At 41.1% G+C, this 21,604-nt stretch overlaps 2 protein-coding genes across 3 annotated transcripts in view; both read right to left on the minus strand.

The window, feature by feature from the left end:
- syn3 (synapsin III) overlaps positions 1-1,707 on the minus strand; it is a 102,027-nt gene extending 100,320 nt beyond the window's left edge. Inside the window, exon 1 of the mRNA XM_019267366.2 lies at positions 1,537-1,707. The gene's annotated coding sequence lies outside the window, so the exon portion shown is untranslated. The remainder of the gene's footprint in view (positions 1-1,536) is intronic.
- Positions 1,708-7,704: 5,997 nt separating this feature from the next.
- Positions 7,705-20,402, minus strand: si:ch73-252i11.1 (poly [ADP-ribose] polymerase 12). Of its 2 annotated transcripts, none has more exons than XM_010737881.3 (12): positions 20,036-20,402; positions 17,635-17,770; positions 16,700-17,408; positions 16,555-16,605; positions 16,315-16,441; positions 15,496-15,661; positions 12,111-12,231; positions 11,926-12,022; positions 11,764-11,833; positions 10,019-10,149; positions 9,627-9,778; positions 7,705-9,087 (listed from the first exon to the last, which is right to left on the minus strand). In XM_010737881.3, exons 1-12 carry the CDS (start codon positions 20,314-20,316, stop codon positions 8,507-8,509), a joined length of 2,622 nt encoding a protein of 873 aa, XP_010736183.2. In that variant the 5' UTR covers positions 20,317-20,402; the 3' UTR covers positions 7,705-8,506. The 2 variants fall into 2 exon arrangements, with proteins under 2 accessions (XP_010736183.2, XP_010736181.2); XM_010737879.3 differs by having other exon boundaries at positions 15,496-15,664.
- Between the last annotated feature and the right edge of the window lie 1,202 nt (positions 20,403-21,604).

Here is a 21,604-nt window from a genome sequence, read left to right on the forward strand (position 1 = left end):
AATGCTAACGCTCCGTGTCTGCTAGGTGTGAAACTGTTTGCTGACGACACACACCTTTTTTTACAGCGGCCATTTTGGCATGACATAGTGCGGTCAGGTGTTTCCAACTACCGTATTTTCCGGACTATAAGCCGCTACTTTTTTCCCGTGCTTTGAACCATGCAGCTTATACAAAGATGCGGCTTTTCTATTGATTTTTCTTCAGCCGCCACGGGGCGCTCTAACAGGAAGTGCAAAAACGAGACAGACAGTGGAAGTCAGTGCAAAGAAGAACACGCTAGTTTTTATTTTGCACATGCAACACAACACGCACGATGAATTCTTAACAGCGAATTATTTTCACACCCTCACCCCCTCATCATGGAAAAGACACAAAGAAGTTTGTATCATGCAGCTTTTAAGTTGAAGGCCATTGATCTGGCTATCCAGGAAGGAAATAGAGATGCTGCACGTAAGCTTGGCATTAATGATACAGGCACTAACGTTACAGGCACTGTTCGGAAACAATCTCTTCAGGTATATAAATAAACATTTACGGTACAGAATCTTTCTGTGTATCCGGTAAATATCTCTTTTCTCAACCTGGATATCGGCGGCTTATAGTCTGGTGCGGCTTGTATATGGAAATGTTTTTTGCCGATATACGATAGATAAATACGATAGGTCCAGTTCCATTTAGTGCAGCAGAGGCTTTCCAGTGAGCAGCACCCTGACTCTGTGTGACCTGAATGGACCTTAATCAGTATCATTGGTAACACCTGTGTTTACTATTTCATAAGATAAAATGGCTGCTGTGAAAAAAGGTCTATTGCCATTTAAAAAGATGACAGTATGCTATATTGTGTTCATAGCCTGTTTCCATCGGCCCCAAAAAAAATAAAGGTTATTTCTGAATTCAGCAACAGTAACTATAACTTGCAACATGGGATGATTGAAAATATTCAACATGGGTGGTGGACACCGTTTGTATAATAGGGGTAATAATATATAATAAAATATATAATAAAATAAACTTACCATTATTTTCAGGCAAAAGAATGAAACAAGAGTTCAGAGATAAATATGAGCTTAATTATTACCTAAGGTTGCTTTCACATCTCTGCGGAGGTGTACACAGAGCTCAAAATGCGGGTGATGTGAGTTTATGATCCACCTCTGCCCAATCATGAAATGGATCCCCCCCACCCCTCCACCTGCCCCACCTCCCTCCGCTGAGCGGTGGAGGGGTGACAGGGCTGGAGGCTGCAGAGACATGGCTGAGGGAATCCCTGCACAAACCTCCTGTAGTACTACATCACCGGGCTGTCACAGCACCCCCCAAAAAAGCAGCCTGACACAGCAAAACGATGCGCGCACGGCTCGAAGCCCGCCTTGTTAGTGAGGTGCTGTGTTAGTGATCACAATGACAACAAGAAAGAAGAAGATGAGCTTCATTGTGCGAGGCTGATGATTCCTCCAATACACACAGCCGGCAAGGAAACACACACGGAGGAAAACACTGGAAAGCAAACGTGGGAATCAATGCGCATCACTTACCTGAGCGGTGATCAGTGATGGTGATGATGATGATGATGATGTGTCGGCTGATGACTCCTCTTCTTCTTCTTCTTCTTCTTCTTCTTCTGCGCTCAGGTCCACGGTCCTCCTCAGCCTCCAAGCCCCCCTCTCTCTCTCTCTCTCTCTCTCTCTCTCTCTCTCTCTCTCTCTCTCTCTCTCTCTCTCTCTCTCTCTGTCTCTCTCTGTCTCTCTCTCTCTCTGTCTCTCTGTCTCTCTCTCTGTCTCTCTCTCTCTCTCTTTCCACAATGCATGCCGGGAACGTGAGGGGTGTAGTGGATTCATTACCGCAGTCGGTGCATGAAGCTGATTGGCCAGCAGGGAAATTAAGGGAGTATCTCTGAGTCAAGAAAAAGGGGGATTGAAATGTGATGCAGGAGAAAAAATAATAGAATAAAAAAAAAAATAGAATATTTAAGATTTTATTTCATTATTTTATTCACCTTAACCATGTGAAATGTCTCTTACATGTATGTTTATGATGATCAACTTGAACATAATGTTAGCATTAATCAATATATGTCATATGAACTATGAATCAAATGACAAAGCAATATGAAAAAGGGGCAATTATAAAGACAAGCCCACAGAGAATAAGTCTACTGTATCATCCTCTTAACACTATACAGGTGATAGATAATGTTAACAACTGCTCATTTTTTATTTTAAATGGCCAAGACATCTGTTTATGAAAAACACTCTCAACATGCTGTTTCACTGAGGTTTTCATAGCCTATAAGATCTCAAGTGAAAAACTGAGATTGGGATATTACAATGCTGCACATAATAATAAGGCCGCACATGTAATGCTGCACAATTACATGTCATAATATGTTAAAATATGTAGCATATACAAATGTAACAACTGACGCTATTCTGTTTTTGCAATATTTCAAAAATGGCTAGTTAGCGACCAGCTCGTTAAGACACTGGGGCATTTAGCCACTAAAGAACCAGATATTTGAGTTGGTGGAGACCAAAAGAGAGCTAAAAGGAGAGTGTATATTCTACATATAGATGGCTCCAGCTGAATACTAACGATGCCCCATGTCTGCTGGATGTGTAAACAGGGAACAGTTTGCTAACACTTCACCACATCACCTTACTAAGATATTTTTATTTTTATTTTTAGCCTATATCTCAAGTGAGAATCTGACATTAGCAAATTACCACAATGACAACGGTGCACATATGAAAAAAACAATTAGACGTAGGTCTCATTCCTGTGGATCATATTATGTAGAACATATAAATGGCATGCAGGTGGAAATTATATAACACAATGCTATTCTATTTTTGCGATGCTCATAATTAGCCAAACAGCTAGTTAGCAACAAGCTAGTTAAGATAGTGGAGCTTTTAGCCACTACAGAATAAGATACGAGTCGGTGGAGACCAAAAGAGAGTGAGAAGGAGAGTGAAGATTGGATGTAAAGATGGTTTCAAATGAATGCTGATGATGCTCGATGTCTGATGAATATGTAAATAGCCAAATATTTGCTAACACAATCTCCATAATGAACATCAATGTTTTTTCCTACAGGTTTTCCTGCTGCTCCCCACATGGCCAATGGTTCAGTTAGTCCTCCTGTAAATGGTTTGTTAAGGTGCCCTATCAGTTCTTGCCATTCAACATGACCTTTTTTGACGTGATTAATGAAAAAAACATTACCGGAATGTCAAATGATTGAGATGTTTGTCATATCAAAACATCAGCAGGGGTAAATATTTGATGAAGGCACTCAGGCTCCGAAGAACATGTCAAGCCACAGCTGTCAGTGATGTAACAGAGTGTAATAACAACATCATTAATCTCTTTTAACCCACAGGCTGCAGGCATGACACCACGGCGTTGCTCCTGTCTGTCTGCTGCCCTGAAAGAGTATTCTCTGTGCGGTCAGAAGCTCATTTATTTCAGCTGCAGGCTGATACCATAATATTATAGCTTAAATAGCTGATCATATGTTTCATTTCAGGGGTTCATTGATCATATGTCGGAATGTGTGATGAATAATGAGAACAATCAGAGCCTAATTATGACACTGCAGTCTCCAGTCAGTACATTAGACAACAGGATTATAAGCACAAAGCTGGATCGAGAAAACTTTTAATTAATTCATGGATAACTGTGCGAATGAATGTACAAATCCTGGGATTGTGTTGGTACTAATTACACTTTAATGAGAAGCTGTGGTCCAGCTTCCGGCCCTCTGGAAGCAAACAGCACATTTGCAGATGCTGCGATAGCAACTAATTAATTCCACATTAAATGTGTGTAAAGCTTCATCAGCATTAAGTTGGATATTTATAGACAAATACATGAATCTGAGCCCTAACCAACGTTTTAGCTGAATAATTTCAGCTCCAGGCGTCTCTTTGGCCATTTAAGGGTGTCGCCTTGATTTCATGACATAATCAACTCTCTGCTGTGAATGCATCAACGTGTAAAAAAAAAAAAAAATAGACAGCAAAGCAGAGACACAGGCTGAGGCTGCACCTCAAAGTTCAGTGCAAATGTTTTCGTCCGCTCACAGCGAGATGAATCTGACATCATACAGCAGCTGCACAAAAATAGAATCTGAGATGAGACTACAGCCTGGTTGTCTCTTTCACAGCAGGAGTTTACCCACATTACAAGAACCACATTTCCCATTGTCCCTGTCCCTACCTGCTCATTCGTCACAGAGCTTAAGGCAGGACAGTAGTCGTAATAAAATAAAAAATAAAAAGTAATAGTGCAATGTCAACAAAAGAGGAAGAAAGAAAAAAGTATCCAATAATTACTGTGTCCAAAATCACTCCCTTGTTGACTCATTTAGTACTCCCTATAGAGTGTAACATACATATGAATATGAATATGTGCCAACACTAACTGCATCCATAAAATGCTGAAGTTGTTTCTGACACAGCTCACGTCTACAGGCTGCTGGCAGCTCTGTGAGGCTCTACTGAGGCACAGAGGTGCTAAGTCAACAATGACAATGCTAACATGTTGATGTAATCTTAACTTAGCCTGTTGCTTATTAGCACTGAACACATAAGGCTGATGGGAACGTCCTCAGTTTTTGTGATATTTATTCATAAACATGGAAAGTATAAAACATCTTGGCAGTCTTCACTGGCCCCGAGCTAATCCAAAAGTTGTCGAAGATGTGGATCGTTGGTCAAGTTGAGGCGGGCTGAATGAAGCCTGGTTGCTCAAACAAGCCACCTATGACGGCAGCCACTTGTCACATTAAAGTGGCCATACTTTAGATTATACATAACTTTAAGCCTTAATATAATTTGAACCCTCAGTACAGTTGTCATGAACGGGGAAATTAGCTACAGAGACCAAAACTGTTTTTTGTACCAGGCTGTAAACATGTTTATTTCTGCTGTGAAGTTGGACATTTGAACATGGGGACTTATGGGGACTGACTCATTCTGTAGCCAGCCTCAAGTGGCGATTCAGGGAACTTCTGTGTGGTTTTGGTCATAAACAGATTAGAACAGATGCTGTGATATTACTGTTCATCCTAAGGGGGAATGTGAATATTTAAACCAAATTTCACGATAATCTATCTAATAGTCAAGACATTTCACAAAAAATTCTGAGAGTCTGAGAAACTCCATGACTCCATGAAGGACCTTTGAGGACACACAAATGTGGTAAGGGAGACAGATTTAGCAAATATACAGCAGTCACCATACACCTTTAATACCTGGCTGATCAACAGGTGTAGTATTGATCTATTGAGGCTGCACAAACCGTAGATCTGCCGAGCACAGCTGATGTTGGAATCACCATAAACATTTCAGAAACTCAACAAAAACTTCTCCTGCTATCAGCCAAATAAAAGATCTGACTCACTTCCACTCAGCCCGGGGTTTTGCCGCTATAGCATTCTTCTATCACCTGGAACAAAACCACCATGACTCAGCAGAAACATAAACACCGCAAACACCAGAAGGGGTGCACGCAAACAAAGGGAAAGGAGTCATATTTAATTCATAAGCTCTTGTAATGTAGGAAAACCAGATTTTCCAATATGCTGTGGCCTAGAAGCTTCATGCAGCCATCTCTGGAGGATCTGCTCTGTCTACCAGGAAACAACAGCCAGGGCAAGACACAGCAGCCGCCACGGGCACACATCAGACAGGAAGTAGCTGCTTAGGCTGGTTAATGTCAGTGGATATTTACTGTCACTGGGTGGGCTGGTGCATCCTGCAGGGCACAGCTGCATTTCCCATAGGACAGCTCTATCTTAATGGGCAGCGAACGCATAATGAAGCACGAGGGCGGAGAAATGGATGTGGTGGTAGTGACAGCCAAATCCATTTTCTCTCTGGGAATTTTGTCTTTGTAATCTACTGTTAAATCAGAGCTGTTTGTCTTTATGGCACAGAAAAAAACGCAATATGTTTTGAACCCAAGGGGAATAAATGCTCTCGATTAGTGCTCTTATACTTAATCATATACTGCAGGGGTCCCTTGGGAGAGGATCAGTTCCTCCCCCCCCCCTCCCCCCCCCCCCCCCCCCCCCCCCCCCCCACCCCCCCCCCCCCCCCCCCCCCCCCCCCCTCCCCCCCCCCCCCCCCCCCCCCCCCCCCCCCCCCCCCCCCCCCCCCAAGCAGCTGTGTGTTTAAATCATCTCATATTTGTTCAATTATCATTAATACAAATTGTTCATAGAGCTTAAATAACAGCAGAGTTTTATTTTGAAGTGACAATATTAAATCTGGAGTCAGATTTTACACATTTCTATTAATTCATGCACCCAACATATCACTAGCAAATAAGAAACTATGGTAGGATAACCAGTAATTAAAACTCTCTCTGTACATTTTTCAAAAAAAGATTCACCGGCTAGATAAACTTCAGATTTGGCAGACATTGATGGTCTAGCTCTGAAGTGCATCGGACCAAAATGGTGCACATTTGAATGTCTTCTCCTCCTTAAAGCAGCATATTATGCTGATATGGCTAATGTATAAGCTACCAATTGCTTATTAAAAGGTACAGAGAAGGTACACAAAGGTGGCATCTAGTGGAGAAGTTGCAGATTGCAACCAACTGAATAGCGCTTGCCTCATCTCTCATTCCAAGCTTGGATAAACTACACAAAAAAAACAGAGACTGTCCTATCTAGAGTTTGTTTGTACATTCTGGCTTTGTAGAAAAATGGCGGTTCAACATGGATAGATGTAGATATAAAAATCTCATTCTAAAGTAATAAAAACAAGATGATCTTATAAATGAATAAATAAATAACTTTAATTTCAGGTTATCATACACAAACGGTCCGTTAGATCCCCTTTAAATGTTGCACACTGGACCTCTAACACATCCAGCTGATGCAGAGCAACATCAGCATTCATTTGGAGCCTTGTGGAGAGCTTTGTCTGGTTGGCCGAACACTACTGAGACCCAAAAGTCCTGAAGGATTTCATGTTGTGTGCACTTGATGAAGAAAACAGTTAAGCTGTAGGCAGAAAAACCAAAACAATGAGCTGAAAGACGCCAAAATGCTCTGTAGAGTTGAGGTGAATCAGCTGATAGTCCTCTGTGGGTTCATCTCTATGAGCAACACCTGCCACATTCCATTACACATATCCAAAGTACCTCTAGACCAGTTTGGTGGTCTTGTAATTTGGCAATACGCCTGCATGATAGTAAAATATCTTAATTTTCATATAGTAATGTAAATCTAATCTACAAATCTAATCTTCAGCATTAGTGTAAATCAATGGATGTTTTTTTATTTTAGCATGTGGAATAATTCAGTGAAAACATCAGGGTGCATAACTACAGCGAAATCTCATCTTAACATACAAACATATTCACGTTCACACTGCGGATTGTCAGGAACACACATCAGGAGGCGGTCGCTTGTGTATGTATACACTGTGTGTGTACGTTTGTGTGCGCGTGTGTGGAGGGGAGACGGGCGGGGGGTGATTTACAGGCCTAATGTCTAATGTGAGAGGAAGCACTGGCAGCCATATTGATCATTTTTCATGCCCTGCCTCATTTCACTAAGAGGCCCAACCCGATCGCTGGTGGCGTTTTCAATTCACTTACGAGCAAGAGAGAACTGCAGCTCCAGCAGTGACAAACAAAGCCATATGATGCAAACCAGAGCATAGAAATAAAACACTATTTCTGTGTACGGTCAACATGAATATTACTTTTATTTTTAATGTTCAAAATAATAGTGTTTGCAAATAGTACAACAGTTAGGAAAGTGCGTTATTTTTAGTTGAAGTGGAAATGCAATGTTGAGCAAATGACACACTGAGAACAATGTAAGTGGTGCTTATAAAAATCAATAACCACATCCTAAACATTGTGTGAAACAAAATCAACTCACACACACACACATTTTAAAAACTAATTTACAGTTTGTAAATAAAGCTGTTCATTTTAAAACCTTTTTTTGGGGGGGATTTTTGGAAACGGAAATGATTGTAGTTATAGTAATTATTTGTGTCAGTGTATTGAATAGGTACAATATGGCAAACTGCAATGGAAAAGGCTTCACGGAATAAATCGTACTGTACATGAAATATGTGACTCGAAAACTTCAGATCTCCGGAGCGATGAGGAGACTGCGATCTTCCTCAAATCAAAACGTGAAAAGTCATATTTCCATCCTGTTTTTTCCAAGTGGTTTCTGTTCATTTAAAGTTTAACAGGCGCTCTCTGCTTCTGTGATGGCCTAACGGTGCCTGGCGAGAATCATCGCCAAATGTTTACTTTGCAAAGAATTGGCGCTAAATTTGGATGAAAAGCTTGGCAAGTGTATGAAACTGCATAGAAGCCACTGTACTCCTCATTAAAGTTGGTCATAATATTTATTCATCTCGTTAATCGCTTCATTTACTCAAAGCATTACGCATGAGCTCCTTCAAATCGTCATTAACCATTCCCAAAGAAAAACCCTGACCTGCCCTCACTGCACCTTTGTGCCTAAGCAATCACACAAGAGTCGCCCTTTGATGAAGAAGATGAAGAATATGGTGTGGATTTGGTAGATGTACTGCTGGATGAGAAATTGACAGAGCTTGTGTTGGATTGGTACGAGGATGTGCTGGGCTGGTATGAGGATGTGCTGGGCTGGTATGAGGATGTGCTGGGTCTGTATGAGGATGTGCTGGGTTGGTATGAGGATGTGCTGGGTTGGTATGAGGATGTGCTGTATGGAGCTGGTTTGGGCACTGTTACTGGTTTGGGTGCCGGCACTGGTTTTGGCGCCGGTACTGAGGCAACACCAAATAGACCATCGAATAGGTGCGTGGTCTTGTACTCAAGCAGGTACTCGGGGTAGATCTGTAACTTCTCAAACACAACATAGATGGAAGGGTCCATAACGTCGTCTACGCAGCTGTCGAAAAAGTTGATGTCTCCGCCGTCCTTGGAAGGAGGCCGGACGTAGCTGGAGGACCCTTTGGTGTAGTTTCCCACCAAGATCCGTGAGATGAACATGGATCTGACATCAGAGTCACCGGTGTAGTTGTGAGAGTATTTGGCATCCCGAGCAAAGTAACTACCTTCAGACACACAAAGGGATTTCAAATGCTTGGATTATTGTAATGTATAATCAATATACTAATGATTTCATTGTCAATTCATCCACAAATTATTTTCTTGAATAAACAATTATTTGTTTGGTCTATAAAATATTTTTTATAAGATGAATTGTCCAAATAACAGTCTATTCATAGATATTACATTTATTATCACATACAACCATGAAAAAGCAGCAACTATGAAGCTGCAACCAGCAAATGTTTGACACATAAACTCAGTTAATCAACTATCAAAACAGCTGATCAACTTAAGGTATTGCAAAAAGATCTATTGTCTTTGAAGGAGCTATGACTAAGCAAGTCATTCTACAGCAATACTGAACTTACTTAAACACTAGATAAAGGTGAACTGTCCCTTTAAATTTGTGTGCGCATTGAGTGTGATGTTCAGATTTTAGGATTGGTCCTCTAAGAGTACATCTTTAATTTAACATAACACCTGCACATCTTTGGTTATCAAATCAGTTCAGTAGCCCAGACTGGATATTTCTTCAACTTACCTTTGCCGTAAGCAGTTCCATGAGTTCCGCAGATTCTCCAGTCAAAGTTGGTGTGGCAGATGACATCCACATACTTAGAGTCAGTGCCATGAAACAGCTTTTTCTCTGTCACCATGCGCCCACTGTTCTTGGTCCTCATCTGAGTTTTCTGCCTTTATTTAGGAAGAAGAAATAACTTTGGAATGCGTAATGCAAATATGTCACACACAGTGGACACAAGTGGCAATTACATGACAAAGATGATCAATTCTAAAACATGGAAAAACAGTAGCACAAAGGGAAGGGAAACACATCTACTTAAAATGAACACTTTTCTCACAACCAGACAGTGGTGGAAAGAAGATATCAAACACACAGCTACTCAGATTGATTGGTGAGAATTGTATACATACCACTGAAAGACTTCCCAAAGAGCTTTGTTCTGAATCCTTTCAATTTTGATGATGTCAAAGCCTTTCATGGTTTTACAGAAAAGAGCTTCAATCTCCTTAAATTCATCTGTGGTGCGCAGGAGGGGGACTCGCTGGAAAACACACAGCAGAGACAGAACATTAAATTCTTTCACAAACCTTTCTAGAAACATTTTCAGACCTGCATTAACTGATTTTTGGGCCAATTTGGCAGCAGCAGAAAGACCTTTGGTACGGTGAATTCACTAGCAAACAGTTTCTTATTTACACAGTGTGTCAAAATGGAGTGTAAGCCTTCAATTTTGTTTAGCTAAAAGACGAGCAAAAAAGGATCAAATCTGCAGAAATTGTACGACGGCACAAGAAGGTCATAACTTCGTTTGCTGTGTCACCCTCTGTCTAAAGCAAACCGTATTGTTTTTAGTTGCAGAGCACCTCATTGGACTGCTTTGCTACCACAAGGGGGAGCTACCTCAGTTTGATCACCTGTGTCGTCTGCAGCCAAAGAGTGTTACAAGTGCATGTTTTACTTTTATTATAGCTGCCGGTGGCCCTGTGGTCCAAACCGCAGCATTTATTATTCTTAGCACATCTATCACAACTTGTATGCCTCTGCCTTCAGGTGGACTGTTCTGTGGTTCTGTGGGTGGATGATGTTGGTCAAAAGTTACTCAAAAGGGTTACTATTTCCTGCAGTGGATTAATACACAATTTATGAGTCAACAGTATTTGGACAACAGTGAAGGTCTCTGTCAAAGAGGACTTATAAATCAGGATTTGACAACATACTTCACCCTTCACCCTTTGCTGACAATAACAAAAATATAGATTATCACCAGCCTAACAATTTGATGTTGTTTTGATACAAAATGTAACTTTAAAATGAATTTATAGGCACACCAATAGCTGTGCCTCCACTGTGTGCTGTATACAATTGTAAGTTTAGACTGCACCCACAGTAGGAAAATAACTAAAGATGTAGGTATTATGAGGAATGATGGTTTGATTTCTAACTGGTGTTGATGAAAATATGATGCACATCTTAAAGAAAGAGTCAGACGGTGGTGCAACAACCCTTGCTACTATCTTTGTTAGTAAAGATGGTTTTCTTTGTTTTTCTTTATTTCATTTGTAGTCAGTATTATATGAAAGAGACACAGAATTCAAAATCAGGGTTAAAATATAGTAAAAAAAAATGCATATGCATATAAATATGCATATAAAACAGAACCTTTTTGAGTCTTTATATAGGCCATCTGTGTGGGCGCTTAAAGAGGAAGCACACTTCCTCACTCGAACCGAGGGTCTAAGGACAGAGGGTGTCGCTGCCTGTACAGATTTGATTTGATTTGATACCCTTTTATGGGATTTAGTAGGTGGGTACTTTATTTTCATTGGATGGTTGAATATGTGAAGATAATCTCAGATAAATTATTGGATGTTTTACATATCATAACTTCTGCAGCACAGTGTATTACACAGTGTACATTCATTCATGCTGTACACATAATGATAACGATATGTTTTGAACTGGGCTGTTTGATTTTTCTGTTAATGTTTCTGTAAAGCGACACCCAGAAGACAAACAATAAGCATATAGGGACCTCACGGCTTTATTCTGAAATATTTAATAGCACATAATTATATAACAATATAATAGCACATAATTATAATTTCTAAGTCCAGCCATGAATGCTGGCTAAAAGCGTGCGGTGCATTCACAATACCTTGTATCCTGTTTGGGTGACCTGGGTCTTGTCCCAGTGGTCTGGTACAGCAGCCAAATTTGCCCGAGGCCTTGTGTGGTGAGAAAGCAAACTAAGATTAGTTATTTTGTGAGGAGGTCTGAATACAATGTTTTTTTATGAAACATGAGTGGGATGTGGTACCTCACTCTCCTTGCTTGGACATCCTCAGCGGAGAAAAACCGGGGCCGTCTCCTCACAACCCTCTTAGTGCCATAACGTTTGTTTGTCTGTATCATGTCTGAGACAGAGAAAACAACATGATTATAATACTGTCTGAAACGTGGAAAACTGCAAACGCACAGATCAACAGTACACTCTTTGTTTACCCTGGAAACTTAGCGAATACGACTGTGAGCCGGCAGTGAATTCCACTTCATCTTTGTTATTGGCCATAAACATCTGTTCCAGTTTAGAGCTGTCCATGTCTGCTTGTTTGTGCCCACCATCCTGCCACACAAGACAGATAGATGACCAGTCAGGAGCCAGTTGGTACAGTATGCATAGACATAAGTACAGCAGCTAGAGAACCACAGGAGTCTTTAAAGACGTTTCACGTTACTTACCTTTTTTTTAGATTAGAAGGTTAGCTCCACTATCATGTCTCTACGCTAAATGTGAAGCTATTGCCAGCAGCCATTTAGCTTAGCATAGAAGAGTGGACACTCAGTTAGTTGTTAATTGGAGGAATGCAACAGTTGGGACGTAACAAATGTCTGTACAGGGGCATTATAACACGAGAGTGGAATTCTAATCGGATCTAACTCTCTGTAATAAAGTGAATAATTGTATGTTGCTTTAAAGTCCAAGCAGAAGAAGAATAAATATGTGTTCTGAGTTTGTCAGACAAAAGAAGAAAGTGTTATTAACCACCCAGACAAATGATTAAAAATATCGAACTTTATGAAATTAGGTGTTAAAATCAGGTAAAAATGAATTCTCAGCTCCAGGACTTTGGGGGCGTGTCCTCTGAATGTGCTGAAGCCACGCCCACTGGTGGAAGCAGTCAAGCAGCCATTTTGAAGTGACTGAAACGTGAGTTCAGAAAATGACATGACTAACTTTGAAACACTGAGGGAGATCAATTCATCTCTATCTCTCTGCTAGGGGTGCAGGGGTATGCTCAGGGTGGCCTCAGCGTGTCATCGAGCCACCCTTTAAGGACCGCCCACAAAATCCTGGACTGAAAACTGGTGAAAAACTGTTTAAACCTCTGAGTCTACATTTCAGTAATATATCGTTAAAAGTCTTTTCACATGTTTTCAGCAACTATTTTCCAACATATTTAATTTATTTTGAAAGATGAAACTTTGATGCTGTATTTATTATTGTCGAACAACAAACTATTTATTTTACCCTTCTGGTAATACATACTGCTTGATGTGAAATTTGAATAATAAAGTAAATCTACTAGATAAAGTAAATCTACAACTATTTACTTACACATATGTATTTCGATTATAATGATATTAATTTAATCACCTTTTTCATCTCATTAGAATCAGAGGTATCAGCACTTCTGATATGAATGAAATGGAACAAGGGAACTGTGAATATTCAGTCTGGTCCTGGATTAGATTTTCTGTCAGACAATTATTGTCTTATATTCATAATTTCATGCTGTGTTCACATGCCTCTTTAGAAGTCTGAAATCTGTAACTTCTTGTAATGTAATGTTCTTATTGGGGAGTGTAAACCTGGACGACAAAAGATAATCAAAGATAAGAAGGGCTCATCTTTGAAAGTCAGAGGACTGATCAGCTTTAGCTCCACCAAACGCCTTCAAAACTTCATTTCTTAATTCATCCGTCCAATGTGAGCATGACAAATCCAAATTTATGCAATCTGACTACAATCTCCTGCGCTGCTACTAATCTCTTTCCTCAGAGATGATGCCACACAGCCCGTACACACAGCTCAGGCGGCGTCTCTGCCTCTTTTGATTTTTCTGTGTGGTTGTAGGGGCATAAAAGATAAGATTAACACTTCAATGATGTGCACGAGCAGCAGCTTAAGTAGCAGAGAAAAAAAAGTCTACTATAAACATAAAACAGAGTATAAAGGGTTATGTAAGCATATGTAATCATCAGTTGAGTACAGGTTTAGTAGACCATGAGTGGGAGAGATCAAGTGGGAATTTCAGTCCTGTTGTGATTTGAGTTTTTATGATTCAAAAGCAGAATCTGACATGACTCCATTCCACGACAACCATCAGAGTCCACATGGACGGCGGCCAGCGTGGCTCAGATAGCAGAGCATTGCATCAGAAGGCTAATATTACATTATAAATTTAACTTGGACAGCCTCACCTCTTTCTCATCGTGTGTGACATGTATTAAGAGTGAGCTTGCTGCAGTGTTGCTGTCACTACGGCAGCATTTATCGGTCGTGGTACGCCTACAAAATGTCACAGAAACAGAGGTAAAGGGGACATTTTTAGCCCAAATCAGCTCCAGTAGTGTCGCTTGCCGAGGCATGTTGTCAATGTGAATATCCTCAGTGAAGCTGTTGGCTGCTGCTGTTTTTTTCATGCTGCTCTACTGTTTCCTAACTCACCCTGTTGTCTATTAGAAACTCTGTCAATGTTTCAACAGGGGATACTTAGAAGGTTTTTATGACGCGGTGTTATTGGAGGGTAATGACTTCAAACTTTAAACAGCATAAGTATTTTTTTCCGTGATGGAATTTACAACTAGATATTACGTGTCTCCCTCACACGGAGAAAACATGGACGACGTGAAGCTGCATTTCACAGCTACATGCATAAAAACAGTAATTACACAAAACTATATGTTATTATACTAATATATTATTAGTATATATTTCCCGTGTCGTCCTGTAGGTGTTGTCCTGTTGGCCTGAATCCATGTGAATGTAGCATTAAAATGGTCAGATAATACATGCCTTGATGCAATTATAGAACAGATACTTAAGTAATCCCTCAAGGGGAAATATTTTTTGTCACAGTTTTTCTTACATGCATTTTACCCGAAATAGAACCACACACACTCACACAGACCTGCAAATGTGGAGAGATGGTGGAGTGATGGGCCGCTACACAGTGCGGTGCCCTGGGATCGGTTAAGGGTGCGCAGGAGGTGAACTGGCACCTCTCCAGCTACCAGTCCACCCTCCAAAATTTGGTCCTAAGCCAAGTCTCTACAGACTGAGCTCGATATTATTGACTGTTGTTGAATCCTGAATGGAGCCAGTTTAAGAACAAGAGATAATTTGGTGGAAAAGGAGTACGTCTGATCTGCATTACTTTTCCTAATACTTCCCGCCACGATTGCAGCATTTTTGAACTGTTCACCTTTCCTCCACTCACTAACGAACAACACCAACACTAACTAACAAGCTCATGACTAATTATGGATGTAATTAGATATAAATATAAATGCTACAGGACAGCCACGTTTATTTTCTTTAGAAATTTCATATTTTAAGACTACAATATGGGTTTTTTTCAGAGATTCCTCCAGTTACCACTAGAGGGAGGTGGTGTACTATAGCATAGCATAGCATAGCATAGCATAGCATAACTAAGATGAGGAAAAACAGCAAATACCTAATGTATTAAAACAAAATGACATTAAAATGGGCCTATGAGGCCTAACAGAATACAGGTACATGGTGATGATTCAGTGGCTAGTAAAATATCTGAGCATTATCAACACAAACTGATTTAAAATGACTCTGACTCCAGTTGCTCACCATTGAAGCGTACATAGTCCACTTTCCGAACTCATCCTCCCAGTACCAGGCCCACTCAGTGGTATGGATGAAGTCTGGCTCGAGCAAAGAGTTAATGGTAGAGAGTCGCCGTACTTTGTTTGTTCCACAGGTCATCGTGTCGAAATGCACAGCTGGGCTGCTGCTGCTGCTAAAGGCAGCAAAGAGCAAAAATGAATACATTTTAAAGGCATGTGATCCGCTGCGTCACACCAAATATATTAGTTTGTGGAAACACGAGACCAATATTCCACATGCAACGAAAAAAAAGAGACTTTATTTCCTGCAGTTATATAATATTTAAACGTTTATTCACTTTCTTGCAGAGACTGATACAGGAAGATTGATACCATTGTCATGCCTATACAGTAAATGTGGAGAAGCAGCAAGCAACCAGTTAGCTTAGCAGACCGTGGTCTCCGGTATCTGCCTGGCAAGCTCACTTTAACAAATCCAGGAAGTCACTGCACCCGACCAAGAAATAGTTCGGCACTAAACCTGTGTGTTTTTACACTGTGTACGAGATATAATGTGTCAATTTTTGAGCGATAAAGATGCGGCCACAGTAGGTGGATTTTGTTGTCTTTGGATGGAGCCAAGCTAGCTGGTTCCTGCTATTTCCAGTCTTTATGCTAAGCTAAGCTAGCCAACTGCTGGATGCAGCTTTATATTTACTGTACCATGAGTGTGGTATCAATCTTCTCATCTAACTCTTGGCAAAAAAGTGAAAAGTGTATTTCCCAAAACTATTTCTTGAATTTTTTTTCCAGAACTACAGACCTACAGTTCCAGTAAATGTACCTGTATGTGTTTTTAGGGTCACAGTAGTCCTTCTCAATCATTTCATTACTCGGCATAGCGGTCCATTCGTCATTTTCTCTGATCTGCCATCTGTACGGCATCTTGTCATGATGTTTATAGCATCGATCTGAGAACACAACGGTCACGAAACAAGTTTAATGTCGCCGAATCAAACTGATGTGACGATTGTTCTAACATACACGAATAAATGTACAGTCTGCTGTTACTGCTGCTACTCACCTTCATGTTTACAGTGTCCTTTGATGAAGTACATGCATATTTCAGTTTTATCTAAAAGAAACAAACATAAAATGCAAAATAAAGTTTCACCAGGTTCTTTCAGAAAACAGTTTCAATGAAAGCTTTTGCAGCTGGCGTAGTTTACCTCTGACGGGCCTTTTCCTTTCTCTTCTCCCATCTTCACTGTTTGCGTCGTCGTTGACAGCAGCAAAGAGGTCATTAGTGGAATGGGTTCGATCCAGCGGTTGATAGTTGCCCCTGTTTCCCCTGTTGCCATGGATGCCTCCTCTCCCTCTGACAGCTGTTGAAGTTTTAGGCGGATTTCCTGTTTGCTTATGACCATCATCGCTGCTTGCATCGGGGTCGTTGGCGGCACTGGAGATGTCGCTGTTTGAGGAGTTTAGTGCATTGTCGTCGTGCACATAAAAGGCATTAATGCCTGCAAGGATGTCACTTGTAGAAGCAGCTCGTTGCATTGGCTGACCATTGCCTTGGTTTCCTGTGCTGCCTCTGTTGCCCCTATTTCCCCTGTTGCCTCTGTTGCCTCTGTTGCCCCTGTTGCCCCTGTGGCCCCGGTTACCACCTCGCTGTTCAAAGTTGCTCTTATCGCCACCTCTGTCAGCGTACTTCAAAGCTAGTTTATTTGCATACGCTGACTTGATAGAATAAATGAGGTTGTCGGGCACGCCTCTTCCCTGCAGGTTTTTTAGTGTCTGCGGAGCACTAAAATCATGATTCCTGGTGCAGTTACACTCACGATTCAGGTACCGCTCACAGATATGCAGCCGCTTGCAAACAATGCCTTCCTGACAGCGGCCAAACTCCCCGTCACCGTTGTTGTAATCATAACATATCTGGTTTAGGGAAGAAAAGACAAGAAGGAGAGATGGTTATATCAAGTTTTTGTGTTACTTCATCATTACCACATTACACTCAAAAGTATACTCAAGTACAGGTATGGCTAATATAAAGAACCCTAGGGTCTCGCACAATCATATTTTCAGGATCTATGTACCCTTCCATACTCCCAGGCATTAGTAAACCTCTCTGGGTGCATCATCTGTCTGTAGTCAAACTTACAGGAGGCAGGAGACCGTCGTCGCTCTGCATCAGCAGTGTGCACAGCTCTGTCCTGTTCAGACTCTCCAGCTCATGCTCTCTCAGTATCCTCTCATTGTGGGCAGAGTGCAGATCATGGGAGAAGTTGCACCCTCTTCTGTCATGAAAGAACAGCGCACACAGTTTGAATTTTCAAAAGAATCAACTCCTGTGTGATGTTTTGTAACTACAATACATTTAACTTGTGTGACGTGTTTTACAGTTGACTGATACAACACTTATCTGCAGTAACCAGCTGACAAGGGCAAAGGTCATTATTTCAGCATAACTCTGAATCACAGATGATGATGATGACTAAAATTTAAGAGTAGAATCATTGGACATTTTAGGTTGTTTATGAGAAGATTGATGGCACTCCTATATTTGTTGTTGTTTATTTCTAAAATGTAGCTAGAGACAGTAAAAGGTTAGCTTAGCTTAGCATAAAGACTTGAACAGGAGGCTGCCCTGCACCACAAAGGCAGAAAGCAGTACACGTTGTCATTTTGCCTTTGTAGGGCAGTGCACGGTGGGCTACTAATCAGATGATCAGCGGTTCAATCCCCGGCTCCTCCAGTCTGCATGTTGAAGTGTCCTTGGGCAACACACTGAACCCCAAGTTGCTCCTGAAGGCTGTGCCATCAGTGTGTGAATGTGTATGAATGGTCAGCTCCTCAAACTGATGAGCAGTTGGCACCTTGCATGGCAGCCAATGCCATCAGTGTATGAATGTGTGTGAATGGGTGAATAAGATATGTAGTGTAAAAGGACTTTGAGTAGTCATAAGACTAGAAAGGTGCTATATAAGTACAGTCCATTTACCATTTACACCAGCTGCCTGGCGAAACTGAAACCTGAAACCCACAAGATCAAGCACAGCACAGTGGTAACAGACCAATGAGCCTCCTATGAGGAACTACTGGCAGCTACGGCATGAGCTACAGTGGTGGTTTAATGGTAGGTGTGTGACGATCATAGACTGTATAAATTAAAATGGATGTACTGTAGCTTCCATGATGTCACTCACAGGTTTCCGAAAAGATGTTGTGAAGCTCAGAGTGGTCTAATTCAAAAATAGGCAAAACCATGCATCTTGGGTGGAGCTGAGGTGGGCTGAACAAAGCCTTGTTGCTCTTACAAGCTACCTGTGACAGCACCCACATGTCAATCAAGAAACAGCGCTGTTCCTTCAGAAACAGCGCCAAAGAAACAGCACTGAAAGAAGGAACAGCACTGAAGGAAGGAAGGAACAGCCCTGAAGGAACAGCACTGAAAGAACAGCGCTAAAGAAACAGCACTGAAGGAACAGCACTAAAGGAACAGCACTAAAATAACAGCGCTAAAGAAACAGCACTGAAATAAGGAACAGCACTGAAGGAAGGAACAGCACTAAAGGAACAGCGCTAAAGAAACAGCACTGTAGGAAGGAACAGCACTGAAGGAACAGCGCTGAAGAAACAGCACTGAAGGAACAGCACTAAAAGAACAGCGCTAAAGAAACAGCACTGAAAGAAGGAACAGCACTGAAGGAACAGCACTGAAGAAAGGAACAGCACTGAAGGAACAGCGCTGAAGGCTTTTCTTGACAGAAAATACATTTTTGCTCTTCTGTCCTTCACCAAGAGTTTGACTATGTTATGTGGTTATGGGATCTGATTGGTTGAAGTTCACTTCAATGGTAGAAAGCTGGTTCGTCCAGTCACCTAAATATTTTTTGAAAGCACGTGCCCTTTTCACCTTTTCACCTCCCAGCTGGTTCTGCATAAACCATCTGGCACTAAAGTCACTGCATCAGGTCAAACAAATTGTCCGGTACTTAACCTCCTGAAAACTGTAATAATTTTAACCTGTTAGCTTTACGTCAATATAGTTTAATAACAGCACATATATAAAGTGTTAATTATAGTGCACTTCCAGGTTTTCCCTGTTTCCAGCCTTTGAGCTAAGCTAGGCTAACTGGTAAGCTGCTTTATATTTAGCTTCATATTGAGTTTTCCTGAAGTGTCTGACTGTTCCTTTAATATCAGTATTATTACTTTGAAGCTACATATAATTCAACTTTGGCTATTTAAAGTGTAACATGACCATGTTTGTTGTTGAGACTCAGGAGAATATCAGCCTGTGGACGTGTCTCACTTCGCCAACAGAGCGTGAACGCAACACTGGCACACTTACAGGCAGCAGGAGCCTCCTTAGAACAGGTAGACATTAAATGCAACACTACAACCAACCTGTGACAGCGTCCTTAATGTCATCAGCAGCTTGAATCACACATAGAAACGGCGATAACTTGATAACTTTCAGCTATAAATACTATTTCCTGACTGAGCTCCTTTAACCTCACGCAGGCCAGGCCCTGAGGCCTTTCAGCAGATAGATTTACCTCTGCTGGCTGTAGCGACAGGATCCGCTGAACAGGAAGTTTTTACACAGGTGTAGTCCTCTGCATTGTCCCGGACAGTCTTTCAGTCTGCACAGTCTCAGTCTGCTGCGGGCCACCACCTTCGGCTGCCCGTACGGGACACACGTTACAAATTTCTCTTGGTTACAAATGATCTCCGACACACTGGTCAAATCGACGGAACCGAGATTACACAAGAGATCTTGCGTGTCCATCGCCCCTTGACAGGAGCAGATCAACTTCAATATATCTGCCTCCATCATTCTGACGCCCTTCCTGTTCTCCACCAACAAGGAGCTGCTGACTGACTGAGTGCTGGGATCAGAGGCGGAGGAAAAGTTAGGTATCGTTTCTGATGATTGGAAACCGAAACTAAAGTATTTTTAGCAGGTGTTCATGCTGTAACGCAGCTGTTCGCCGCATGGGGGCGTCCCCGTGTTATATGAGCTCACACAGCCCTGGATTATGTAAAAACAGTGTCTATGTAAGAAAATCCACATAAATAACCTAAGAAATAATATGTACGCTTAAACAATGAATGGAAGCGCACCAGACATTCAATAAAAGATAAACTAATGATGAAAAAAATGTCAGTTCTATATTTCAGACTGAATAACACTGTGTCTCAGTGAAGTGATTCATTCTGACACTAATGACAGACCACCGGCTGGTTGCGTTTGTTTGACTTGTTGCAGTAGCCTCTGTAAAAGACATTAAACATGATTTAACACTCTGAATTTGAGCTTTCTATCAGCAAGAAATCACCTTTCTTTCCCAGTGTTTGTAATCTGATTACTGTATTTACAGTAGGTTTGTCAGATTATGTCTGCCACTCTTTTAATCCGATTACTGTAATACCATTAATATAGTCTGTCACTGTCCACCAGCTAAAAACCTGCCTGACGCGATGTGTCTCCCCTGTGCTGCTTTGAACTGTCACAAAAAAATTCAAATCCAGCTGTGCAAAGACAAAAATAATAATAATAAAAAAACATTATTTTATTCCAGCTAAAACATACAACAGATGAGATGGATGCATACGATATTTTAGCATGAAATTTTAAAAAACTGAAAACTCCTCTAAACGTAAATGAATCCAATTTAAATTTGATCGACTTCTGACGATTTGTTTTCGCTTTAAAATGTAATCTTCAGGTCATGGTAGACACAAAACATCCACTGTTACTGAGTGCTGTGAGAACAAGACAAATAAATAAAAAAATCAGATAAAATATGCAAGTCCAATCATTGAGCAGGTCTCAGTCTCCAGCATCAGGATGAACATTCATCATCCCTCAGCTTCACTCATCTGCATTTGCTCATTAACTTGCAGCACATTTCCCATCAGCCTCATCGCTTCCTGCCCCCCCCCGAAGAGGATATACAGTACATGATGGAAGTCTTTTTTTTTTCTTTCTTTTTTTTAGCCTCTCTCTTACACCATCTGCTGCCACTAGAAACTGAATGGTGCATCTTCATTGTCCACTATTCTGTTATCAAGAAGCTGGGGATCTTTGTCAGATCAGTGTCAGATCCTTCCATACAGGCCAC

This window comes from Larimichthys crocea, chromosome XII, assembly GCF_000972845.2.
Source record: "Larimichthys crocea isolate SSNF chromosome XII, L_crocea_2.0, whole genome shotgun sequence".
NCBI classification, from domain to species: Eukaryota; Metazoa; Chordata; class Actinopteri; family Sciaenidae; genus Larimichthys; species Larimichthys crocea.